General features: G+C 45.3%; 1 protein-coding gene across 7 annotated transcripts in view; it reads left to right on the top strand.

Annotated features, from left to right (window-relative positions):
• The window catches only part of mef2cb (myocyte enhancer factor 2cb), a 69,064-nt gene that overhangs the window by 46,535 nt on the left and 2,866 nt on the right, over positions 1–19,663 (top strand). For 3 of the 7 annotated variants that reach the window (XM_073467116.1, XM_073467115.1, XM_073467119.1), the window contains 4 exons: positions 9,847–9,990; positions 12,875–13,052; positions 13,887–13,934; positions 18,793–18,965. In XM_073467116.1, the coding sequence (XP_073323217.1) occupies positions 9,847–9,990; positions 12,875–13,052; positions 13,887–13,934; positions 18,793–18,965 (543 nt within the window). Of the gene's footprint in view, positions 1–9,846; positions 9,991–10,186; positions 10,325–12,871; positions 13,053–13,886; positions 13,935–18,792; positions 18,966–19,663 lie in introns of all 7 variants that reach the window. The other 4 variants (XM_073467120.1, XM_073467118.1, XM_073467117.1 and 1 more) reach the window with 4 other exon arrangements.

The following is a 19,663-nucleotide window of genomic DNA, read 5'->3' on the forward strand; positions in this document are numbered from 1 at the left end:
ATCTTCCTCCCTACCTATCCTCAGCTCGTTCCGCTCTCGTCTTCTCCCCTTTTTCTTGGTCTGTCCTCACCAAGAAGGAACTATTGAATGAGAGGGGGAAGGGGAGGGACCGAGGGATGGATGAGTGCGAGGAGAGAAGGAGGGAGGGAAAGAGGGATGGTGGGAGGAAGGCTGGTAATTATTTCCAAAGGTCATTCTGTTAATGACTACCCGCTTGGCTAATGAGATTCAGCAAAGCTCCCTCACCATGTTTCACCCTGCGTATGTTTCACCCGTGTGCCGAGACGTGTGAGAAGCACAGGTGTGATTTCAGCCCAGTGACAGTCCACTGGAGGGAGGGAGGGAGGGAGAGGGGAAAGTGAGGGGGGAGTGGGCGGTGTAAATGAAGAAACATAAAGAGAAAGTAAATCAAGCAGGTATGTCTGGGAGAATGTAGAATAACCACACACGGCTGGCACAATGCTTCAACTGGCAATTTCCACACATTCTAGACCGTGCGGAGACTAATTTACCTCAAAAATGCACTTCTTTATTAAATCAAACACCTTTTCCTCTGCTTTCTCATAATGTTCTTGCAAGTCAACAGGGCATGCGATCCCCCTCTCTGAAGTTCCAGTGTGCTCATGTTCTGCCTTGCACTTGTGAAAATATTTTCCAGCATGTGTGCTATTCTATGTGCTTATTTGGTTTCTAAACAGCATGGAGAACATTAGCCTTAAGGAGTTTTTCTGTGTTGATCAGCTCACTGAATGACTTCTTCTCATGGCTCTCAATTACTCCGGCTTGAAAGCCTTCACTAATTTATCCAGTATGACTTCGACATGTGTCAGCATCCAAGAGAAATAAGGGAGCCGTGTCATTTCTCCTGTCTTAGAGTTGTCCACAGTAATTTTGCGTGGAGTCCTTTGGGGTTTTTTCGGATAGGTCACATGTGCTGTAACATGAGGTGGAGGTAAGGGGCGGGGTTGTCACAGCGATCACAGTGCTTCAGTGTTTACTAGTGACGAAGAGATCGGCAACACGGCTTGTTTTTCCTGCGGAGCTGAGGATTAAGGTCCGAAGCTGCTTTGACTGACTAAGTAAATTAACCTTGTGACATTGGCAAGCTAACGGTATAACAGTTTGTTAAAACAAATATTCTGGTGACAGTCGTTGTACATGCTTAAGCACATCATTCAAAAAGAAAAAAAAGCTATGCTTGTTAGTATATAAAGTTGAGAATTACATGTGAAAGCTAACTTTTCACACAACTCTGCTCTCAGTTCCTACTCTATATTTACAGTGTTAACAACAATGGTTGGCTCTGAAAATCCTTCACAAAGTCACATAAAAGCTCAAAGGTTGGTGTAAAGAAAACAAGCTACCACATACTATATGCATGTGAAACATCTCTCCGGTCATGCATTCTATCAACAGAGACGTGCCTTTGTCCTCCTCCTTTTCCTGTCTACACCCGTCTCCGTCTTCTTCTGCTTGGACTCAGAGTTTCAGTTTGTTCTAATGCAAAGAACAGGGCGGTAAAGCAAAAAAACACAGCAAGACGAAGAGAGAGAAATAGTTGTCCATGGTTTTTCTAAATGTGTCCACTTTAAGTCACACTTCAACATGATTGGCAACATGAACTGAACTCACCACATAAAAAAAACAGTTTGTTAGGAGGTCAAGATAAAGCACAGCCCCCAAAACAACCACCACCATCGCTCTCTTTCATTTGATGTGATCTTTTTCTAATAAATGCCTCAAAAAGTGGTAGCGGTCTAAAAATAGTGTGTGGTGAGGCTAAAAATAGTTGCCTAGCTGGCGGTCTTTGCCGGGAGAGGGTAGAAGAATAGGCATGGAATCTCTCTCTCTCTCTCTCTCTCTCTCTCTCTCGCTCTCTTCCTCTCATTTTCTCTCTCTCTCTCTTTCACCCCCCCCACCACAACCACCACCACCACCACCCTCTTCTTGTGTTTGAAACCGGGTGGGTGGGGGTTGTTTTTGAAACAGAGGAGTGAGTAAGCGAAGTGTCAGGCTATTCATTCAGCCTCCGACTCGCTCTCTCTCTCCTTCTGAGGATCGACCATGAAGAGTTGCCTTCGGCGACCACATGCATAAGACCATCGGTCTGAGACCCTGCGGTGCCCATAAACATTTGATCCCTTGAATAAAGAAGCCCATTATTTATTTCACTATTTTATCTCCCCTCTCTCTCTACCAAACAAAGGCTTCCTGTCTGGTTGTTTTCAAAAACTTTTTATTGGAGAAAATACTGGAAAGCTTTATGATCTTCGTCATTAGAGTTTTGGTGCGTTTTGATCAGGTTTGGCTATGAAACGTGACAAACTCTGAGAGAGTTGACCCCCCTCACACATCGCAACGTTGTCTGCTCTAAGTTTTAGGCTGGCACACCAGAGCACATCTGTCTGCGGCGCCAGCCTCAGACATGAAGAGAGCAAGTTTACTGAGTTCCTATTTTATAGACTATATGCTTCCACTTTTAAAGGCAGACTGAAAGCAAGATGACAGATAATGTACATGATCTAAAGGCTGAGCATTTTATTCCACATCAGACGCCCGCTGCCCAGAAAAGCAGAACCTCAAACAAGAAACTAAGTAGCACTTGGATCTCTGTCAGAGGTGTTTTTTAAGGTCAATATACTGAGGCGGAAGTCTGAGGTACTCACACAACAACAAAAAGAGGTTTTAAAAATAGCCTGTTTGAAATGTGCCAATATGTGGTCCCTGTGGTGTGGAGCGGTGAAAAAGGCAGGCCACTTCTGAGGACACGCTGCCAAAAGGCAACGCTTTTCCACTACACAGCCCAAAACAATTCACGCCAGCCATTAAGATGAAATGATGCCTTGTTCTTTGAAACTATTTGTGGAAAATTCAGAATAATGAAGATCTATTTTTAATAGATGGCATTCCCTGCCCTGCCTGGAGCTTCCCCCCATGGCCTCAGCCCCTCCCCTTCCATGATTGCTGCTTTGGACAGGGTGTGGAAACTCAAGGTCACAGTATAGAGGTCAACCGGCTGGTCATTGTTACTCAAGGCCTCCCTCAGGCCCCTTTTTCCTGCTGTGGCACCACGCGATAAGAGACAGAGAGACAAAAGACGATAAGTGACGATTGGTGGGGGGACAAAGAAGGACTAGAGGATAGCTGGAGGGGGACTTAAAGTTTTAGATTCAAGACAACTGGAGTCATTTGGCTGAGGCTGTTACACTGCTACCATCTGATGAACTTAAATTATGTGATTGAAGGCTTTATTAATAATGTCACAGTGCAATCACAAAGTGATATATTTGGCATTACAGTGTGGAAAGCAAGGATGGGAGTGTTTTCCACACACAAGTCAGGCTTGACAAATTGATTTTTATGTTGAATCAGTGATACGTGCAGACATATTCTCATTTCTCTCATTTGAATAGAGACAACTGGAGTGTAGATGGGATGAAAGATGGGTACGTTGAGGGTGCAGACATAAGTGCCCTCTTTATTCAGTTTCACTGAGCTGGCATTGTGTTTCATAATGTCTTTCTGGGTAATTATACAGTGTAGTGACTAGTTTGAATGACCACTTTGTTCCTGGGGCCGGGATGCTGCTGTAGCAAACAGTGTTGGATTCTGACATGTGCTTAGTGTTTGTCTATTCCATATGGGAAACACTGCACCATCTGGTATTGTGCTGTGTCCTGGCTAGCTAAGACTGTCTGTCTGTGAGTGGGCTCTCGTCTGCAGTGGGCTCTTCTTAATGGTGATTTTAGCACATGCACCATCGAAATGCCACAGTTTGGAGCGCATAGTGCCCGTTCTGTCTTGCTTTCTGTCTCTCTCTCGCTTATTCTTAACACGTTTCTCTATTTTTTGCTCTACTTCTCACTCCCTTTTTTAATGTTTAGTCAATCTAGTAATCCCTAGATAGCTAGTAATTACACAGTTAGCCAACATTATTACTGAACACGCGACCACTTTGCCCAGGGATGATGGATTTCAGGCGCCAGCCTTTGATTCCTGATTATAGTGCAGCAGGGCACCAGGAGTAAGGGGCTTCAAAGCCACCAAATCACTGAAAAGTCATTGATGCATCGTCTCAACCAGTGCATAGGGATGCACAGATGATGACTGAAAAAAAAAAAAAAAGGCAGGGACAGACTGTGATTTGGGGTCCCATTCCTCTGATTGGTAACCTACAAAATTAACCATCTCCCCCGAAATTCTCCCTCAAAGACATACACACACTCGCACACACCATGTAGCCATCATCCATGGGCATGCCCCTCGACATGGTCCTGGCATGTTCAAACCACGCTTCATGAAACTGTGGCCTTCTTGCCTTTGGTCTGCCATCTGCTTCCAATAAGCTAAGCCAGCCTGATCCCTCTGATGTTCCCTCCACTCCGAAAAGCAGAGAGAAAGAAAGAGTGAGCGAGAGAGACAGAGAGAGTGAGGGGGGGGGGGGGGCGGGGGGGGGGGGGGGGACAAAAACGAGAGCAAGTAAAAATGAGCCAGATAGACAGAAAAAGAAATAGAAATAAGGAGAATGAGAGCACATCTCAAACATACTATTACCCCATCCATGCCGCCAGCAAGGCCACCCTGAGTGTGCCTATTGTGCAGCGGCGCTGGAGGGTCTTAATCCACAGCGGGTCCACTTCATGAAGACCTCCATCTTGTTATTTGTGATGGAAAGGGACAACGTTTCTCCCCACTGCCTAACCCCTACTGACACTGAGCCACATTGGTCCTTACCAATCTGCTCTGACGAAATTGAGTTTGTCAATTGGTAAAAACAACGGAGCCCCCTGCTGTCCTGTGGCTTCTGAACTCCTCATTTTGTCACTTTACTCCTGAAACAGTCATGATCTAAATCTTTGTTTCGGTTCAGACTTTATTGTGACAATAAAGAAAAGCATCTTTAAAGCTTTCGATAACATTTCTTCAATATTATTTGGCAGCCCTTTGAGATTTGAGACATTTGGGTCCTAAACCAGTTAAAAGACTGCAGTGCATACTGCAGGTGCACCCTGTGGTCACACTCAACCTACACAAATTCTCACACGTTCTAAAGGCAGGTCTGTCCAATTTGCATACTGTCATGTCAAGGAATATCTTTGATAGTCAGACTGAATCCATCTGTTCTCTACCATTTTAACATTGTGACAAACAGAGGCTGAGACCCTGCCAGGCAAAGCTGTTTATTCCAGCACCATTTTTATTATATTTTAACAACACAGCAAAAATGATTAACCATAAGTGGCACAGTTATTAATGCCTTTATATTGTGCTCAACTGTCAGCGACTTGTTTTGAAAATATACTGCAAAACCATAAACTGCTGAATTTATTGGGAAAAACCCTTTGTTCCCTGCTACTATAATATCTTCTTTCATAAGTCTTGGTTTTGCTTACAATAGTATGTGTATTCTGAAGACCGTACAGTATTGGCAAAGACATAAAAGGTCTTTTATAAACTGGCTGTTTTTGTAGAGGGTTTTTGCGCTGGTGCTGGCAGCCATTGGGTTGAAGACATTGAGAAACATTCATTGGCCTGGCTGTCGCCAATAGCCATAAACACAATATTGAATGTGTCGTACCCTTCTGCCACTGCCAAGATAACTGCAGAGGGGAATGGTCAGCAATGAAGCTCTTTCCAAACACAACCCGTCAACTAGCCTGAGTCTATCAGAAATAAAGATGTACCCATCAAGCAGGCAATGTTTTGACTCGGCTTCTGTTCAGACTCGGTCGAATTGCAGAAAATGAGAGGAAGCGGACAGAGGCAGGGAGACGGAGACAGACTGAGCAGCAGACTGAGACAGAAAGATGGGGGCAGAAAGACGGATAGAGAGGGTGAGCAGGGTGGCAGAATGCCGAGCAGACGGCTCCTGGTATGGCAGGAGCTCTGGGCAGGCGTCAGCTGTCCCTAGCAGACCCCCTGGGGCCACCCAGAATTCACACCCAAATACCCTCCACAGTATTTCTCAAGAGCTACATTAAGTTATCACCCACACCCAAACTATGAAATGAGTATAAAGCTGTTTTTTTTTCTCATAGTTAAATCATCAGAAGACTCAAATCTTTGGAAATAGACAATGTTAATCAGTTCCTCTGTTGCTCATTTAGCCTCTGAGTGTCTCAATCCAGCCCAGGTTGCCTCTTTTAGCCCCATTAACTGTGGTCCTCTAGTCCACCTTAGCACAACCTAGTCTAGGCCAGCCTAGCTGAGGGTGCAGTGCTGAAGGGTACCGATGAGACGGGTGTCTAAATATGTAGGACGCCGTGTCTATGCTGTGCCTGCTTCGCACAGGCCCTGTGACAAGTCGAGTCATGAGGGAGCATCATGAAGAAGGAGTTTAATTAGGAGCAAGCCTCCAAAGGGGCCACAGAGAAAGACACAGAGCCAAGCAAGCATACACAGCTTCTTCTTTTTTTTTTTTTTGCAGGCTTTCCTCTCTGTCATACTCTTTCTAATTCTTCACTCTCACATTTACTGGACTCACTCTCTGTAGCATGACTGGTAACTAGTAGTTTGTCACCCCTTCTTCATTAATCTTTCTCTCTCATGATGTGGTTTCTCAGGAAACAGGAAGGGAAACTTTGTTTGGCTGTAAATCCTCTTTTTTTTAATTTCAAAGACTCTAATAATTAAAAAGAAAAAAATCATTTAATAATTAATGGTGAAAAATGTTGCTGAAAGTAAACACAGCCAATGAAATGGCCATAAACTTAAATAATGCTCTGTAAAAAGTGTTCCTTTCAGCAGCCAGCAGTCATTTTGTGGGAGTGAAATAATGAGATTTTCTTTATGAAACTGAAAATCCTACATACTTGATAAATTGAATAATTTTAATATAAGAATATTAATTTGGGTGAATATTTTGTGCATTAAATTCTTGGCTTAAGTGAGCTACACCAAAGTGTTTTTGTTTAATCCTCATCCCATTAGCATATTCCCCAAAGACTCTATTTTCATGCCAGCTCTTCGTACTTGCACTCCTCTTTCTTTCAATGTAAGGGTAGCGGCTCTTTTTTCAATAACGATTATTCTCTCAGTCATTTTGAAATAACACTGGGTGTCTTTGATGTGTCTTATATAGTGATGATGTCACTGAATAACAGACTCAAAGCCTTTGTCTGGAGTAGCAGTTGATGCCTCTCTGGAGCAGAGCCATGAAATACATGACAAATTCAGGGCACAGATAAAGTAATGGGGCTATTAAGGGGGGAAAATATATAGGATGACGAGAGTACGACGGCAGGCTGGTGAGGTGGACAGTGCCAGAGTGAGAGGCCCTTCTATGGCAATGTGAGCACTTCAACGGATCTGATTGGTGGTTGGGTTGTGTGTCAGCCTTTGGCAACAGGTGTGATGGCTTTAAACAGGTGGGCATGGCTGGGATGAGTGGCATACCGTCCTTGTACCGCACCCTCAATGTGCTGAGCCCTGCTTGAAAGCTAAGCCGGGGCCACTTGCTTAATAGTCATATGACACCCATACCCCCCCGGCTTCCTGCACCCCATCAACACCGAACGCGACTGTCGCCCAACCCCCTGCCAGACCACCAGTTCAGTTGCCCCATATGGGTGTCTTCTTCACGCCAGCCCTCACTCTCCTCACTGCTACCCTTCCTAGAATGGAAGTGAATCTCTCGTGCTCTCTGTGCTGGTAGCGGTAGGTGGAAGAAATATGTGCAAGTAGGAAGAAAAGTTGTTGTTTTTTTTTCTCGCATGCATTCTCATGTGAACGGAAAAAGGCCAGCGGTTCAGCTCTTGTCAGTTCGATATGATGCATCGCCAAGGCCAGAACAAAAACTACACAAAAGAAATAGCAAAAGTTTTGCATCTCGCGCCTTTGCCAAAAAAGACAGCGTGCTAAACCTCTGCAACCCCTTTGTTCTTTTGACTCATCCACCTCAGATAGAGCAAGAGTGCCTGATTCACTGTGGGTCTGTTAGAAGTCAGATCTCCTGCATCGCCTTGGTTGATTTGTTTGGTGTGATTTCCTGAAGACTGTCAAAGATGTGAGAGACGCTTTCAAATTCAGAATTCCAGATTTCCACTCGAGGGGCCAAGTGAGGATTCAGAGAGAGAGGAGGAGAGCCAGCAAATGTTGACACGCTTACAGTAGCTGCCTCGCCACGAGACGCCTCAGGAATCAAACAGTTATCACACGCACAAAAGAAGCCCTCTAAGTTCACTAAAACCACACTCAAAACAGGCCTTTGTTGTGCTGACATGAGAGATGACTGGATTGTTATTTGTTTTCTAAGCAGCCAGATCGCTCCCTGTCACTTCTGCTGCTGGTTGTGATGGAGGAGCTAGCACTCGTATCTCCTCCGTGAGTGAGTACTGACGGAGACAAACAAATGAGAGGGAGAAGTTCACTGAGATTAACTTATCTTAGCATCTATCTTCCTCCCTTCTCCTGCTCAGTCTCTCTTGCTTTTTTCTTGACGCTAACACCCACTCTCACACACCCACACATGCACACACAAACACAGACTCGTTCCCCTCTTTTCCTCTCCCACACACACACACTCTCGCACCAGTCGACGCGTACACACACTACAACGTATACAGCGAGAGAGAGAGAGACACACACACACACACACACACACACTTGATCAGCATCAAATACAGGGTGTGCTAAAGTAAATTTAATTACGTCTGTCTGATATGGAGCTTCAGATGAAAGTAGGAGAGCGCAGTGTGAAGCGACGACTGCACAGACAGGAGCAGGCCCGTGATATTCCTCCTGTAGACTAATCTCCCTTTATTAAAGCCAGGAGGAGAGAGGGAAGGGGAGTTGAAGGGGGGTGGGTGGGTGGGGGGGAGTGGCGGTGGTGGTGAAAGAGAGTGAAAGGGGGGTGGGAAGGAGGGGGGGTGCCTTTGATGAGATCTCTAACTGTCAGCTACTGTACTTTTCTTCTCCTCTGCCGCGTCTTTGTCTCTCACTTTTACGAGGCAAATGAACACAGCACCTATCGGTGTGTGCCTACTTGCTCAAGCAAACATACCCTCGTGCTATCACACACGGTAATGCGCTGTGAAACTTATCCCTGTTGTTGTGGTTGTCAACAATATCTAAAAAAGGACAGAGGCGGCTCTCTCTCTCTCTCTCTCCCTCTGACGCTCTCTTTGTCTGCCTCTCTCTTCCACTCGGAGGGAGTGGTGAGCGAGTGGAGAGCTTTTCTGCCTGTCTGCTGTTTTCTGGCCACTCTAATGGGGGCAGGTGGCCATCAGGTGGCCAAAACAGAAACTGCCACATTTAATAGTACATATACCACAGTCATGAACCCAAGCACCACTACTGTATTTTAATTCTATTTCATGACCCACTGATGATTATGGTTATAAAATTGTGTTTTACTTTTATGACCTTTTCCCTGTTTCCTGTGTAATTATGAGGTTTCAAGGTCCCGTGATTTGTCATCTTGGTCAAGAGTTTGATCATTTGTTATGTCTTGTTATTGGACGCGATTGAATCCTTTGTGCCATCTTGTATGTTTAGCAGCATGTTTGGTTGTTCACAAAGCAGCCAGTGTATCCTCATGTCACCCCCAGGGGGTTAGACTAGAGCCTGCCAAGATGATTCATGGAAAAGGTTACAGATCTTTTGTAGACCAAGTTTCTCAAATAAAAAAAGGACTTTGGAAATCTATTTATTTTAAATGTATCGAGATATACTTAAAGAAATCTCTTTCCAAAGCTCCTCTAGTAGGATTTGTCTTTTGTCATTCAATTTAAAAAATGTGCCTCCTCACACTTCATCACCACATGTCCCTCCAGAACTGTTCACCTGGGTTATTGTTTCCTACCCAGAAAGCCCTTCAACTATGTTGTGCAAATACTCTGTTTGCAGACATTGAGAAAGAAGGGCCTAAACGGCTGTGACAGCCCAGACCCCGACGCAGACGACTCGGTCGGCCACAGCCCCGAGTCCGAGGACAAGTACAGGAAAATAAACGAGGACATTGATCTGATGATCAGCAGACAGAGACTGTGTGTAAGTACCTCTTGTTGAACCCCGAACCTTCCTCTCACCTTTCTTTCCTTTCTTTCCCCTTTTTTTCCCCCCTGTGCTTTCTGTCACGTCGTCCTCGTCTCCTCGTTTACGTCATCTGTTCCTACCACCCATCCCTCCGTCCCCTCATCTGTGTCTCCCTCCGTCCTTCCGTCTCTCTGGTTGTGGGACCTGGCAGGCATTGAGCAAGAAGGAGAACAAAGGCGGCGAGAGCCCGGAGCTCGAGTCTGCTCTCATCCTCACCCCACGCACTGAGGAGAAATACAAACAGATAAACGAGGAGTTTGATCACATGATTAAAACTCATAAGATACCTGTAAGTACTGGGTTGACACTACGCCGCACCCTCAGCAGGCTAACAAAATGCTGACTGGCAAGTAACTGTTGAGCTAACCCAGCTAACCACCATTGTTTGCCTCTAGACTAAACACACAAAGTGAGAGTGAGAGTAAGACGAGAGTGGGATTATATTGTATACTTACAGTGAAAGAAATGACAGTTCTTTGATTTTTGCTTGATTACAGTTGAGGAACGGTCCTCTAATTTGACATAACTGTAACCGTAACCAGCAGAACTCTTTGCTATAGTAATTGCAGACTTTCTCTCGTGACAAATTTTAACCTCACTGGGTTCCCTCCTTGAACCCGTTACCCATAATGCCTTGCTTGGCTCTCAGGGGAGGTGCGGTCTGCATGTGCTTTTCCTTTTCCTGCACCAAAACACAGCGCTCAGTCACCCGCAGCAACAAGGACAGACACTGTGGCAGTGAAACAGCAGCAGACATTCAAACACTCTTAAACATATCTCCGTTCGTCACAAAACTCAATTATGTCTCGTTCCGCTGAAACAACTGAAGGCAAAGTCATGTGTAGCCTAACATCTTTAAAAAAAACATCTTGAACAAAGATATGTCAAGATATGTCATGTACTGGATTTCATATTTTACTGTGTTAATTTTACAGAAGATCTTATCTATAACCAGCTGCCAGAAACCACAAAATAAAGGCTGCTTTCTATGTAAGCTGAGCCTGCCCTTCATTCAGAAAGCACCATACTGGAATGGTTAGTGCTCTCGTCTTACAGAGAAAGAGATAATTCCATGGTAGATAATTCAGAGAAGAACAGTAGTCTCTGCGCCGCGTGGAGCAGGGGGAGCTGTGGTTAGAAGCAAGGCAGGGGTTGGTGAGCTGGGGTGGCGTGGCGGGGTGGAGTGGGTTTGGGATCGGAGCTGGGTGGGGATGGGGGTGGAACAGCAGGGGTGGGGTGGGGGGTGGTACTCTGCACACAACAAGTGGCAGTTCAGTGTGTGGTCAGGGTGGCTGCCAAGCACTGGGCCTCTGGATTGCAGGGGACTGTTGAGGGGACTGTGGGGAGAGGCGGAGGAGGAAGATGAGCGAAAACAGGAAGGATGGCACCGGTTTAAGGAGAGCTTACAGTCGGCGGGGGCCCTTACACCCAGCCACTGTGCACAGAAGTGCGCACAGACACAGCTCCCCCACTCTCCCCCACCACCGCACAGAGAAGTCACGAGGTATAACAACTCCAACGAGGAATCTGAGATGGAAGAAATTACTGAAAGTCTTCAAAAAATAAAACCAGAGACAGCCCCTCTCTGGTTATAAAAGAAAGCGACCGTAGCTTTTGGCGAGTCCACTCCTGTGTAAAGTTGCAGTAAAAGCGAAATGTGCAGAGGGCCCACAATGAAATATGGTTAAAGTAATTGTCTTTGTACTTTGAAATAATATTTGGCCTGCAATAAGAACACTAGCGCAAGGGAGAAAATTGAAGACGACGACGTAGTGCTGAGGCACATATCCCACTTCCACGTAAGCCTGGCTGATGATCCCCCTGATGCGCTCCCTCCATGTCTCGGAGACACATGGCAGTAATTTAAGGCCCTATTTTCTACTTCCTAAAGCTAACATGCAGGATCAACCACTTCCAGGGCACTCCCAAGGTTAAACCCTTCTGCCAAGTGACACAATAAACATGACAAACTAGACGCCCGGGGCCAGCAGGCTACCTCTCCTCATGTTCCTGATGAGACTGCTGACTGATCCGAGTCTACCACTTAAAAACACTTAGCATTAGCTCCGTGTGACAGAAAAATAAATTATTTCTAATTCAGTACTCCAGTCTTGATGCTACTTTTTCAAGAAATACTGCATCCCATTTTTGGTGAGGTGAAGACAGACTGAATTATCTTTAGCTCTCTTCGAACAGTGGGATGCCATTGGCTTTATTCCCAGTAAACCATAGCCGTCTTATTTCCTCAATGTAATAAACCAGGAATGCATCTCAGGGTATATAAATGCAGCGACCGCATCACAATATTTCCTCAAGTCAACCTTTTGCCTTCGCAATGAGAAATGTGCAACATGTCACTGAGAGGAAGATGCTAGTAGCCTCCAAAGTAACCTGTGCTGGATCAAGTTGGATTGAGAAAGTGTTGCCAGACCATATTTCATCTTTAGAAGGAGTTTTTCAGCCGCTTACCCATTCATTTTTGTGCAGTGCTCTCTTTCACCATCCATACTGTCTTGTGTTTTCTGTCTTTGTTCGAAGCAGTTGTTCTCTGTACCGCTCAACTATGCACGACTCTCTATTGTTAGTTGTCCATTTGTCCTTTCAAACTTGGCTGTCTCTGTATTTCTTTTTCTTTTGTGTTTGACTCTGTCTGGAGCTACACTGATTTTAAATTCCTTTGTGTTCCTAGAGTGTCTCTGAATTGTCACGTCTCCTTCTCTCTTCCTGAGTCCGTTCCTTTACTCAAATGCCTTGTTTTAGTTTGTTCCCTCACAGCAACTGTTGGTATCTAATCAAACTTGTGCCTGTGTCTCTCTTTTTGCCCTCTCTTTCTCAGCAGGCCGTGCCACCATCAAACTACGACATGCCCGTGTCCATTCCCGTTAGCAACCAGAACAATCTCATTTACAGCCATCCCGGTGGTTCCTTAGGCAACCACAACCTGTTGCCACTGGCGCACCATGGCCTACAGAGAAACAGCATGTCTCCCGGAGTTACTCACAGACCCCCCAGTGCAGGTAATACAGGTTGGGGCTTACGTGCTCTCATGCACATGCTGTTATCCCATCTGTCTACCTTCTCAACTGCGTGTGTACCCGTCTGCCATGCACACAAATCAAATACACGATATATGTTATGACAGCTAGCCGCAATATTCCACCTAAAGGCAATGAGTGAATCTAAAGCCATCCCCCTCTGGTATATATTCGCATATTGCCTGCTCAGTACTTTGTTCAAAGTTAGTTGATGATTTAATATCGTATTAAATCCCAGCCCGCAGTCTCGTTGATTTAGTGTGAGGTTCTACACATGGGATGTCTGGCCCTATGTATAGGCATTGAGTTGCTGGTGACATAAGCAAATCAGGCCTGTTGGTTTGTTATTGTTGTCCAAAGTCCTTTTTCTGTCCCTCTGGTCTGAAGGCCTGCTGCCCACACCCTCACCCTGTCATTACAACTGGATGCGAGAAGCGCCAGCACAAACTAAATATGAGTTTTGGCGCTCGCAGCATCCACACCAAACCGCACACGTTCTGGACCCTCCCACTCTTCCACCTCACATGGCTTAAAAATAATAATGTGTCATTTTTCTTGGATGGCAGCTTAATGTAACCACTCGCAGCATTCAAGTTGCTCAGAGTGTTAAGGTTTGAGTGGGAAGTAGTATTACTTCTGGTATCAGTGCACATACGATGTACTGACGCTCACACATACACAGCGGATTGTGATTAAATTGAGTTAGCTTCTGAAAGGCCAGCGAGGTAAGAGACAGGAGGCATAGTGGATGTTACGTGGGTGTCTATCCTCTAATGGTTTTCTCTCTTTTGCTCTCTTCTCTCTTTCATCTTTCAGGTGGCCTCATGGGTGCTGACCTCACCACTGGCGCAGGCACCAGTGCTGGTAAGAATGGCCTCCTCTTCTCGCACACAGTTGTCTACTAACACACACACATACACCCACACAGACACACACACACACATGGCACCCACTCACCCACTCGGGGCCATAAAATGCATGACTAATAGTAACCCAAACCCAAGTGGAGATTTTGTCCATGATGTGTTGATGTTAGTGGTCGTGGAGTTCATCTGGGAATGTTTGCCCAGTGCTGGGGCTGTGACACATCCTGCCTGCATTCAGCAATAAAATGGTAGAACAAGTGGGGGGAAACAGAAATAAAATTGCACTCTGCACTGAAGCAGCGGATTGACTGACAGGCAGACAGAGGAGAAGAGTTTTGAATGTACAGTTGAATTTTGTCTGTGTCTCTGTATGATGGGCCACGTCTTTATTTCTCCCGCCTCGTGGATGTGGATGTAAATTCGAAATGACAACACCCATAGCTCCCAATTGGAGCAACCTGCTCTGCCACACAACTTGCTGCACAGTAACTGCTATCATATGTCTACAATTAAATTAATTCAGTGTTTGGAGTGGCTCACCATGCCATAATGATCCTGTGGAGAGTGCAGCAAATCATGTTTGAGGAACATGTGTGAGGAATCTTATGTGTTAGCTTCTGTGGGTCAGTGGGTTTGTCCCTGAGGACACATCAGGCCTAGTTTATTGAAAAGAGGCTCCCTTTTAAAGGGTTAAATTTTACTGCCTCGACATACAGTGCGGAGTGTAAAAATGGAGAGTGGGGGGGTCAGTGGGGCACAGCTGGGCAGTCTTGTCTGGCCCCTAGGGTTCCATCACAAGGGGTCAATGCCTGGTTTCTCTGTCTGGTCACTCATCACACACACAACAGGACCATTTGTTGTGGCGTGTGTTCCGTCGACGGCGTGCTGCAGAGCATGCTTCAAATGTAGCCTTTGTGTCACAGCGCTGAAGGAACAGAGGCGCTCTGTGAGAGCTGTGTGTCGCTCAGCAGCAGCGAAAAACACGACGTGGAGAGAGTCATGTGGGAGCAAAAAGATTCCATTCAAAGCTCTCTTAAATCTCATCTAGGGGGAGAGAGAAAGAGTGTGTGGGGGGGAAACCCCAATGATGAATATCCACTGATGGTGGAAGCATGTGTGCAAAGTAGAAATAGTGGGGGAACACAGATGGAAGTGTTCTGTGAACTTGGTCAGCCATTTTAATGATGTTCCCCTAAGTGACTCAGTGTGAGGTGGCCCAGCCACTGTGGCACCACAAAGACTGTTTTAATGTTCCTCCTCTCCTCACCGTGAGTTTTGATAAGCTGATTGTACAAGTAGCTGTCTGGCCTGGGTGAGTGTCTTAAGTGGCGTGGCCTAAGTGACATAGGAGGGGCCTTGTGTGTGGATGTGTGTGTGGTTCAGACATGCACATAAACACCTCCTTTGTGCCTCAGATGTCATGTTTCCACTGTCTCCAAAGAGAGAAAATGACAGCTTTGAAAGCCCAGTTCAAATGGAATTAACATTACCTGGGATCCTGCTGTAGTTTGGATGGATCGTAGAAGTTGTTTCTTAATCCTGTAAGAGTCTGACATCTCCTCAGTTGTAAAGTTAGAGTTTCGTTTCCACACATTACCTACGGTATGTCACCAAACAAAGATCTCAAAATGTCATAACCTGCAGGAGTTAATTTTTTTGGATACCAATAATAATTAGGAAGTTGCAATAATGAAAACATTCACATTTTTTAAAAGGGAACAAGGTCATTTTTGTTGTTAGTTGCCTAGCAACGGTGTTTTCATGACTTACAGTACTTGAACTTCGAACATGTCGTGTAGTCGACTTCCCATGAAGAAAATATGAACTTGAGAGTTCCTTTTCACTGCAGCATTAGCATGAAGATGCACTATGTTTCAATTGTATCTCGAGATAATCTTCATGATTCGGCCTGTAAATGTAATTGAAATACAGACTTTGTGTTTATGTGCAAAAGTACAAGTCTACATCACACGAGTTCCCCAGGTAATTCTAGTCCAGTGCAAATAGGGCATGTTGCTGAAAGGCTGAGTCATCATGTCTCGCACTGTGGAAATATTGTGCGAAGTGTGTATGCAAGCGTGTGTATGTTCGCTCATTTTACAGTATGTGTTCAATCTGTCAACTCTTTTGCTGGCTGCGAGAGGTGAGGAAAGAGACCGAATGTGAGTGAAAGAGAGCTAAAGAAAGGAAGCTGCGGACCGAGGTCCCAGAAATGAACAAACCTCCCACCTCCATTTGTACAATTATGTAGCTGTCATCTATGCTCCGATCAGCGCTCTGCTCACGAAAGCACTGGGAGGAATTAACAAGAAACTTGTGTCACCTCTCATCTTGCTCACACACCAATTAGTCCCTTGAATGAGTTAGATACAAGGTACATGTTTAAGATTTAATTTGTATAAAACCACACAGTTATAGAAGCAGAAAAGAACTGACAGCGAGCCAGGTTCAATAGATCAAAGTGTGTCTCAATCTTGGCACCACCTCACACCAACTGTACAAGCTGTAAGCACGAGTGTGACACCTTAGTTCAGTTGGAGAATTCAGGGGTGAATGCACATTTCGCCAAACCGCAACGGAAGAGTGTGTGTGTATGGGGAATAGAATGGAGCGCGCCTGTTAGACCACAACAGGACATCAGAAATTTGTTCAGTAACAGTAAAATGTACATGAGTTTAACCACACCTCCCCTTTGTGTGTGTGTGTGTGTGTGTGTGCGTGCGTGTGTGTGAGAGAGAGAGAAAGAGAGAGAGAGAGAGAAAACGAACACTCCCGAGAGGGGCCTTGTCAAACACATGCATCTCGAAGTGCGCTAACTTGTAACCATGGCACCTATAGAGACGGATTGCGATCCTTCAGTTTTGACCTCAGGTGTCCCCACACACATCAGAAATAGCAAAAAGCTGTTTATCTGAATCTCAGATCAGATGTTGTTCTCCGTGTGTGTGTTTTATACAGCAGCTAAACACACTCCTGGCTGGCCTGTGTTCCATTTTGGTACTTCCTCTAAACGGTTGACGGTGGCCCGCGCCGCAGCTCGACCGTGCAAAGTTACATTAGAGGAGGACAGTGGAAATGAACTGTGGATATCAGGACTCAATGTGTCTGAATGCAACCGTGATCAAGTCACAGAATGGGAAGATTTGAGTCCGAGTTCTTCCTTCATTAGCTTAATTAGCTAATGATTTTACTTTTGAAGTGCTTAAGGACTGGCCTATGCCACTCATGATCATAGTCATCTAGCAGATAATTGACTGAACTGCAGCCATCTCCACAGGGTGGCAACACACAGATGTCTGATTAACTGTCACCGAGATGAAGTCCATGTCATCTTGACCAAAGTGTGTATTAATGTCTCTCTATAGCTCAATCTCGTTTTTTTATTCATCTGTACAGAAACACTGATGTACTTCCTGCTGGGTTATTTAGCAAAGTGTGTGTATGTGTGGTGTGTGTGTGTGTTTTATGTGTCTGTGAGGTCTCATTCATCTAACTCCACATGCACCCACTCAATCTCACAAAGGGCCAGCCATGAGAATGAGAGAGCGGGAAAACTGAAGAGGCAGCTGCCTCTTTGCTAATGTGAGATTGACACTGGAACTAAGAGGGTCCAATTCAAAACACACACGTGCATCCATACGCATGGCTCGTGCATATGCAGTCATACAGCACGTCTCATAGAGTCTGAAGTCACACTGTGCTTATGTTCACTGACAGCAAAATGGTGCTTATATAGAGTCATGTAAATGCAAAATCGTACACAGCAAAACATACAATGGCACACAAAGTCTATGTTGTTAACATCAACTTATGCACGCTCACACATCAGACATGCCAGCAGAGGCACAAACACACACACAGACACACACACCAGCAGTCACACACACTGTTTTTCTCGTTTTCTGTCAGACGGCCTCATTTTCTCTCACCGCTAGCGGTCGTTTACTCTTCAGATTGTTCAAATTGAGCTTTTGAGACTTTTCATTTCCAAACAACAAAAACCTCGCTCTCAAATTAAACAAAGATCAGCGAGGGAAATTGCCCAGGAAGACATCTGCGACTCATTTTCCCCTGGAGTATATGATTAGGAAATTCATTTATGTCTAACGTATAATTCCTGCCCGTCTTTCAAGTGGGAACGTCCACACAGTGCCCTGTGTTCTACCCCTTGGAAGAAGGAAGGAGAAGTAAGGGGAAAAACAGCCTGCGGGATTGGGTTAGAAACAAAGACTATGTTGCTTGCAAGAATGCTCCACTCTCAGTTTTTTTAATGATGTTGCTGGGACTTCGCCCCAAAGGTTTTTGAGGAGGAAATGGGTGCTGCACTTGGCCCTCCGTACTTAAGGGAATGCTCTGGTGACAACCCCAAGGCAGGGTCTTTGTCTGGAGGAACCACACATATATTTAACTCTGATGGTCAAATGACGGGTCCCATCCCTCTGTGGTCTTGCTTCTTGTAATTAGATGTTTTTACACGATTCGCTGGCTGTTGAAGGGCACATGTAGCCTTAACTGACAGTGACAGAGGTGGAGGGCGAGGTCCTCTCAAGTGGATGCCCTCATTGTATGACTACCAAACAGCAAACAGTGGTGATGATCAAGGCAAAAACAGGACTTCTGTTTGACTATATGCTCCGTCAGTCAGACTGGCGAGCTAATAACATTTCTAACAGAGGAAGTGGAGATGAGACGGAAACACTGATAAGAGGCAGCTGAAAATGTATTCCTGCAGTCCTTCACTTGGTTACACAGTCGTGGACAACAGGACTTCAAATTATAACATGTAGCTGTGTGTTTTTAATACAAAGAGTCCCTCTATATTCAACGGTTCTTTGCCTCTTTCTGTGCTCGCTCAGGAAATGGATATGGGAACCACCGCAACTCGCCAGGTCTGCTGGTCTCTCCAGGTGGCATGAACAAGAACATGCAGGCTAAGTCTCCTCCACCCATGAACCTGGGCATGAACAACCGCAAACCTGACCTACGTGTGCTCATCCCCCCTGGTGCCAAGAACAACATGCCCTCCATCGTGAGTAATCTCTCCATCCCTGTTTTCATGTCACCATTCCGCCTCTCCCCCACCCCCATTCCCTACTGTATATCTTCCTATCTATGGGGGGTTTGTTTGCTATTGTTTATTTCCTTTCATGTCTTCTCTGCGGCTTTCATCTCCTCATATCAGACTTGGGTTGATGAGGTTATGTTTGTGATAAGACTTTAGGAGGATGACATTTTTGTTTTTCTCTCAAATGCCATGGCAGCTCTCTAAACCAACATTTTGAAATTTACTTTGTGCCCAAGTCTGATATACTGTCAGATATATTTCCTCTGCTGTGTCTGTGTGCGCAAGTTGGCGCTTACAGGCCCAGATATTTCACTCCTCTGTCTTTCTTATTAAGTTAGAATAGTAAGAATAGTTCTCAGCATCCTCTCCTCACATTAGTTCTGTTTCCGTTGGCTCAGTCCTGCAGCAGCCCCATCCCTAGATCCACACTTAGCCACCACTTTTATATTCTCACTCACACTCACTAATTTGAATTTATTACCCTCCCCTTTCAATGCTGACAGTCCGAGGATGTCGATCTGCTATTGGTAAGTCAGACTGCCACTCAAATGTAGAAATCCAAACAGCAACCTTAAGAATTTGAAGTAGTTTGAAGTTTGATAGTTCGTGAGTGCATAATGTGCTTCGTAGAACTGAGAGTGCCGCAGTCACCTGAGTCCTCT

The sequence above is a fragment of the Pagrus major genome, chromosome 5 (genome assembly GCF_040436345.1).
Source record: "Pagrus major chromosome 5, Pma_NU_1.0".
Lineage (NCBI taxonomy): Eukaryota > Metazoa > Chordata > Actinopteri > Spariformes > Sparidae > Pagrus > Pagrus major.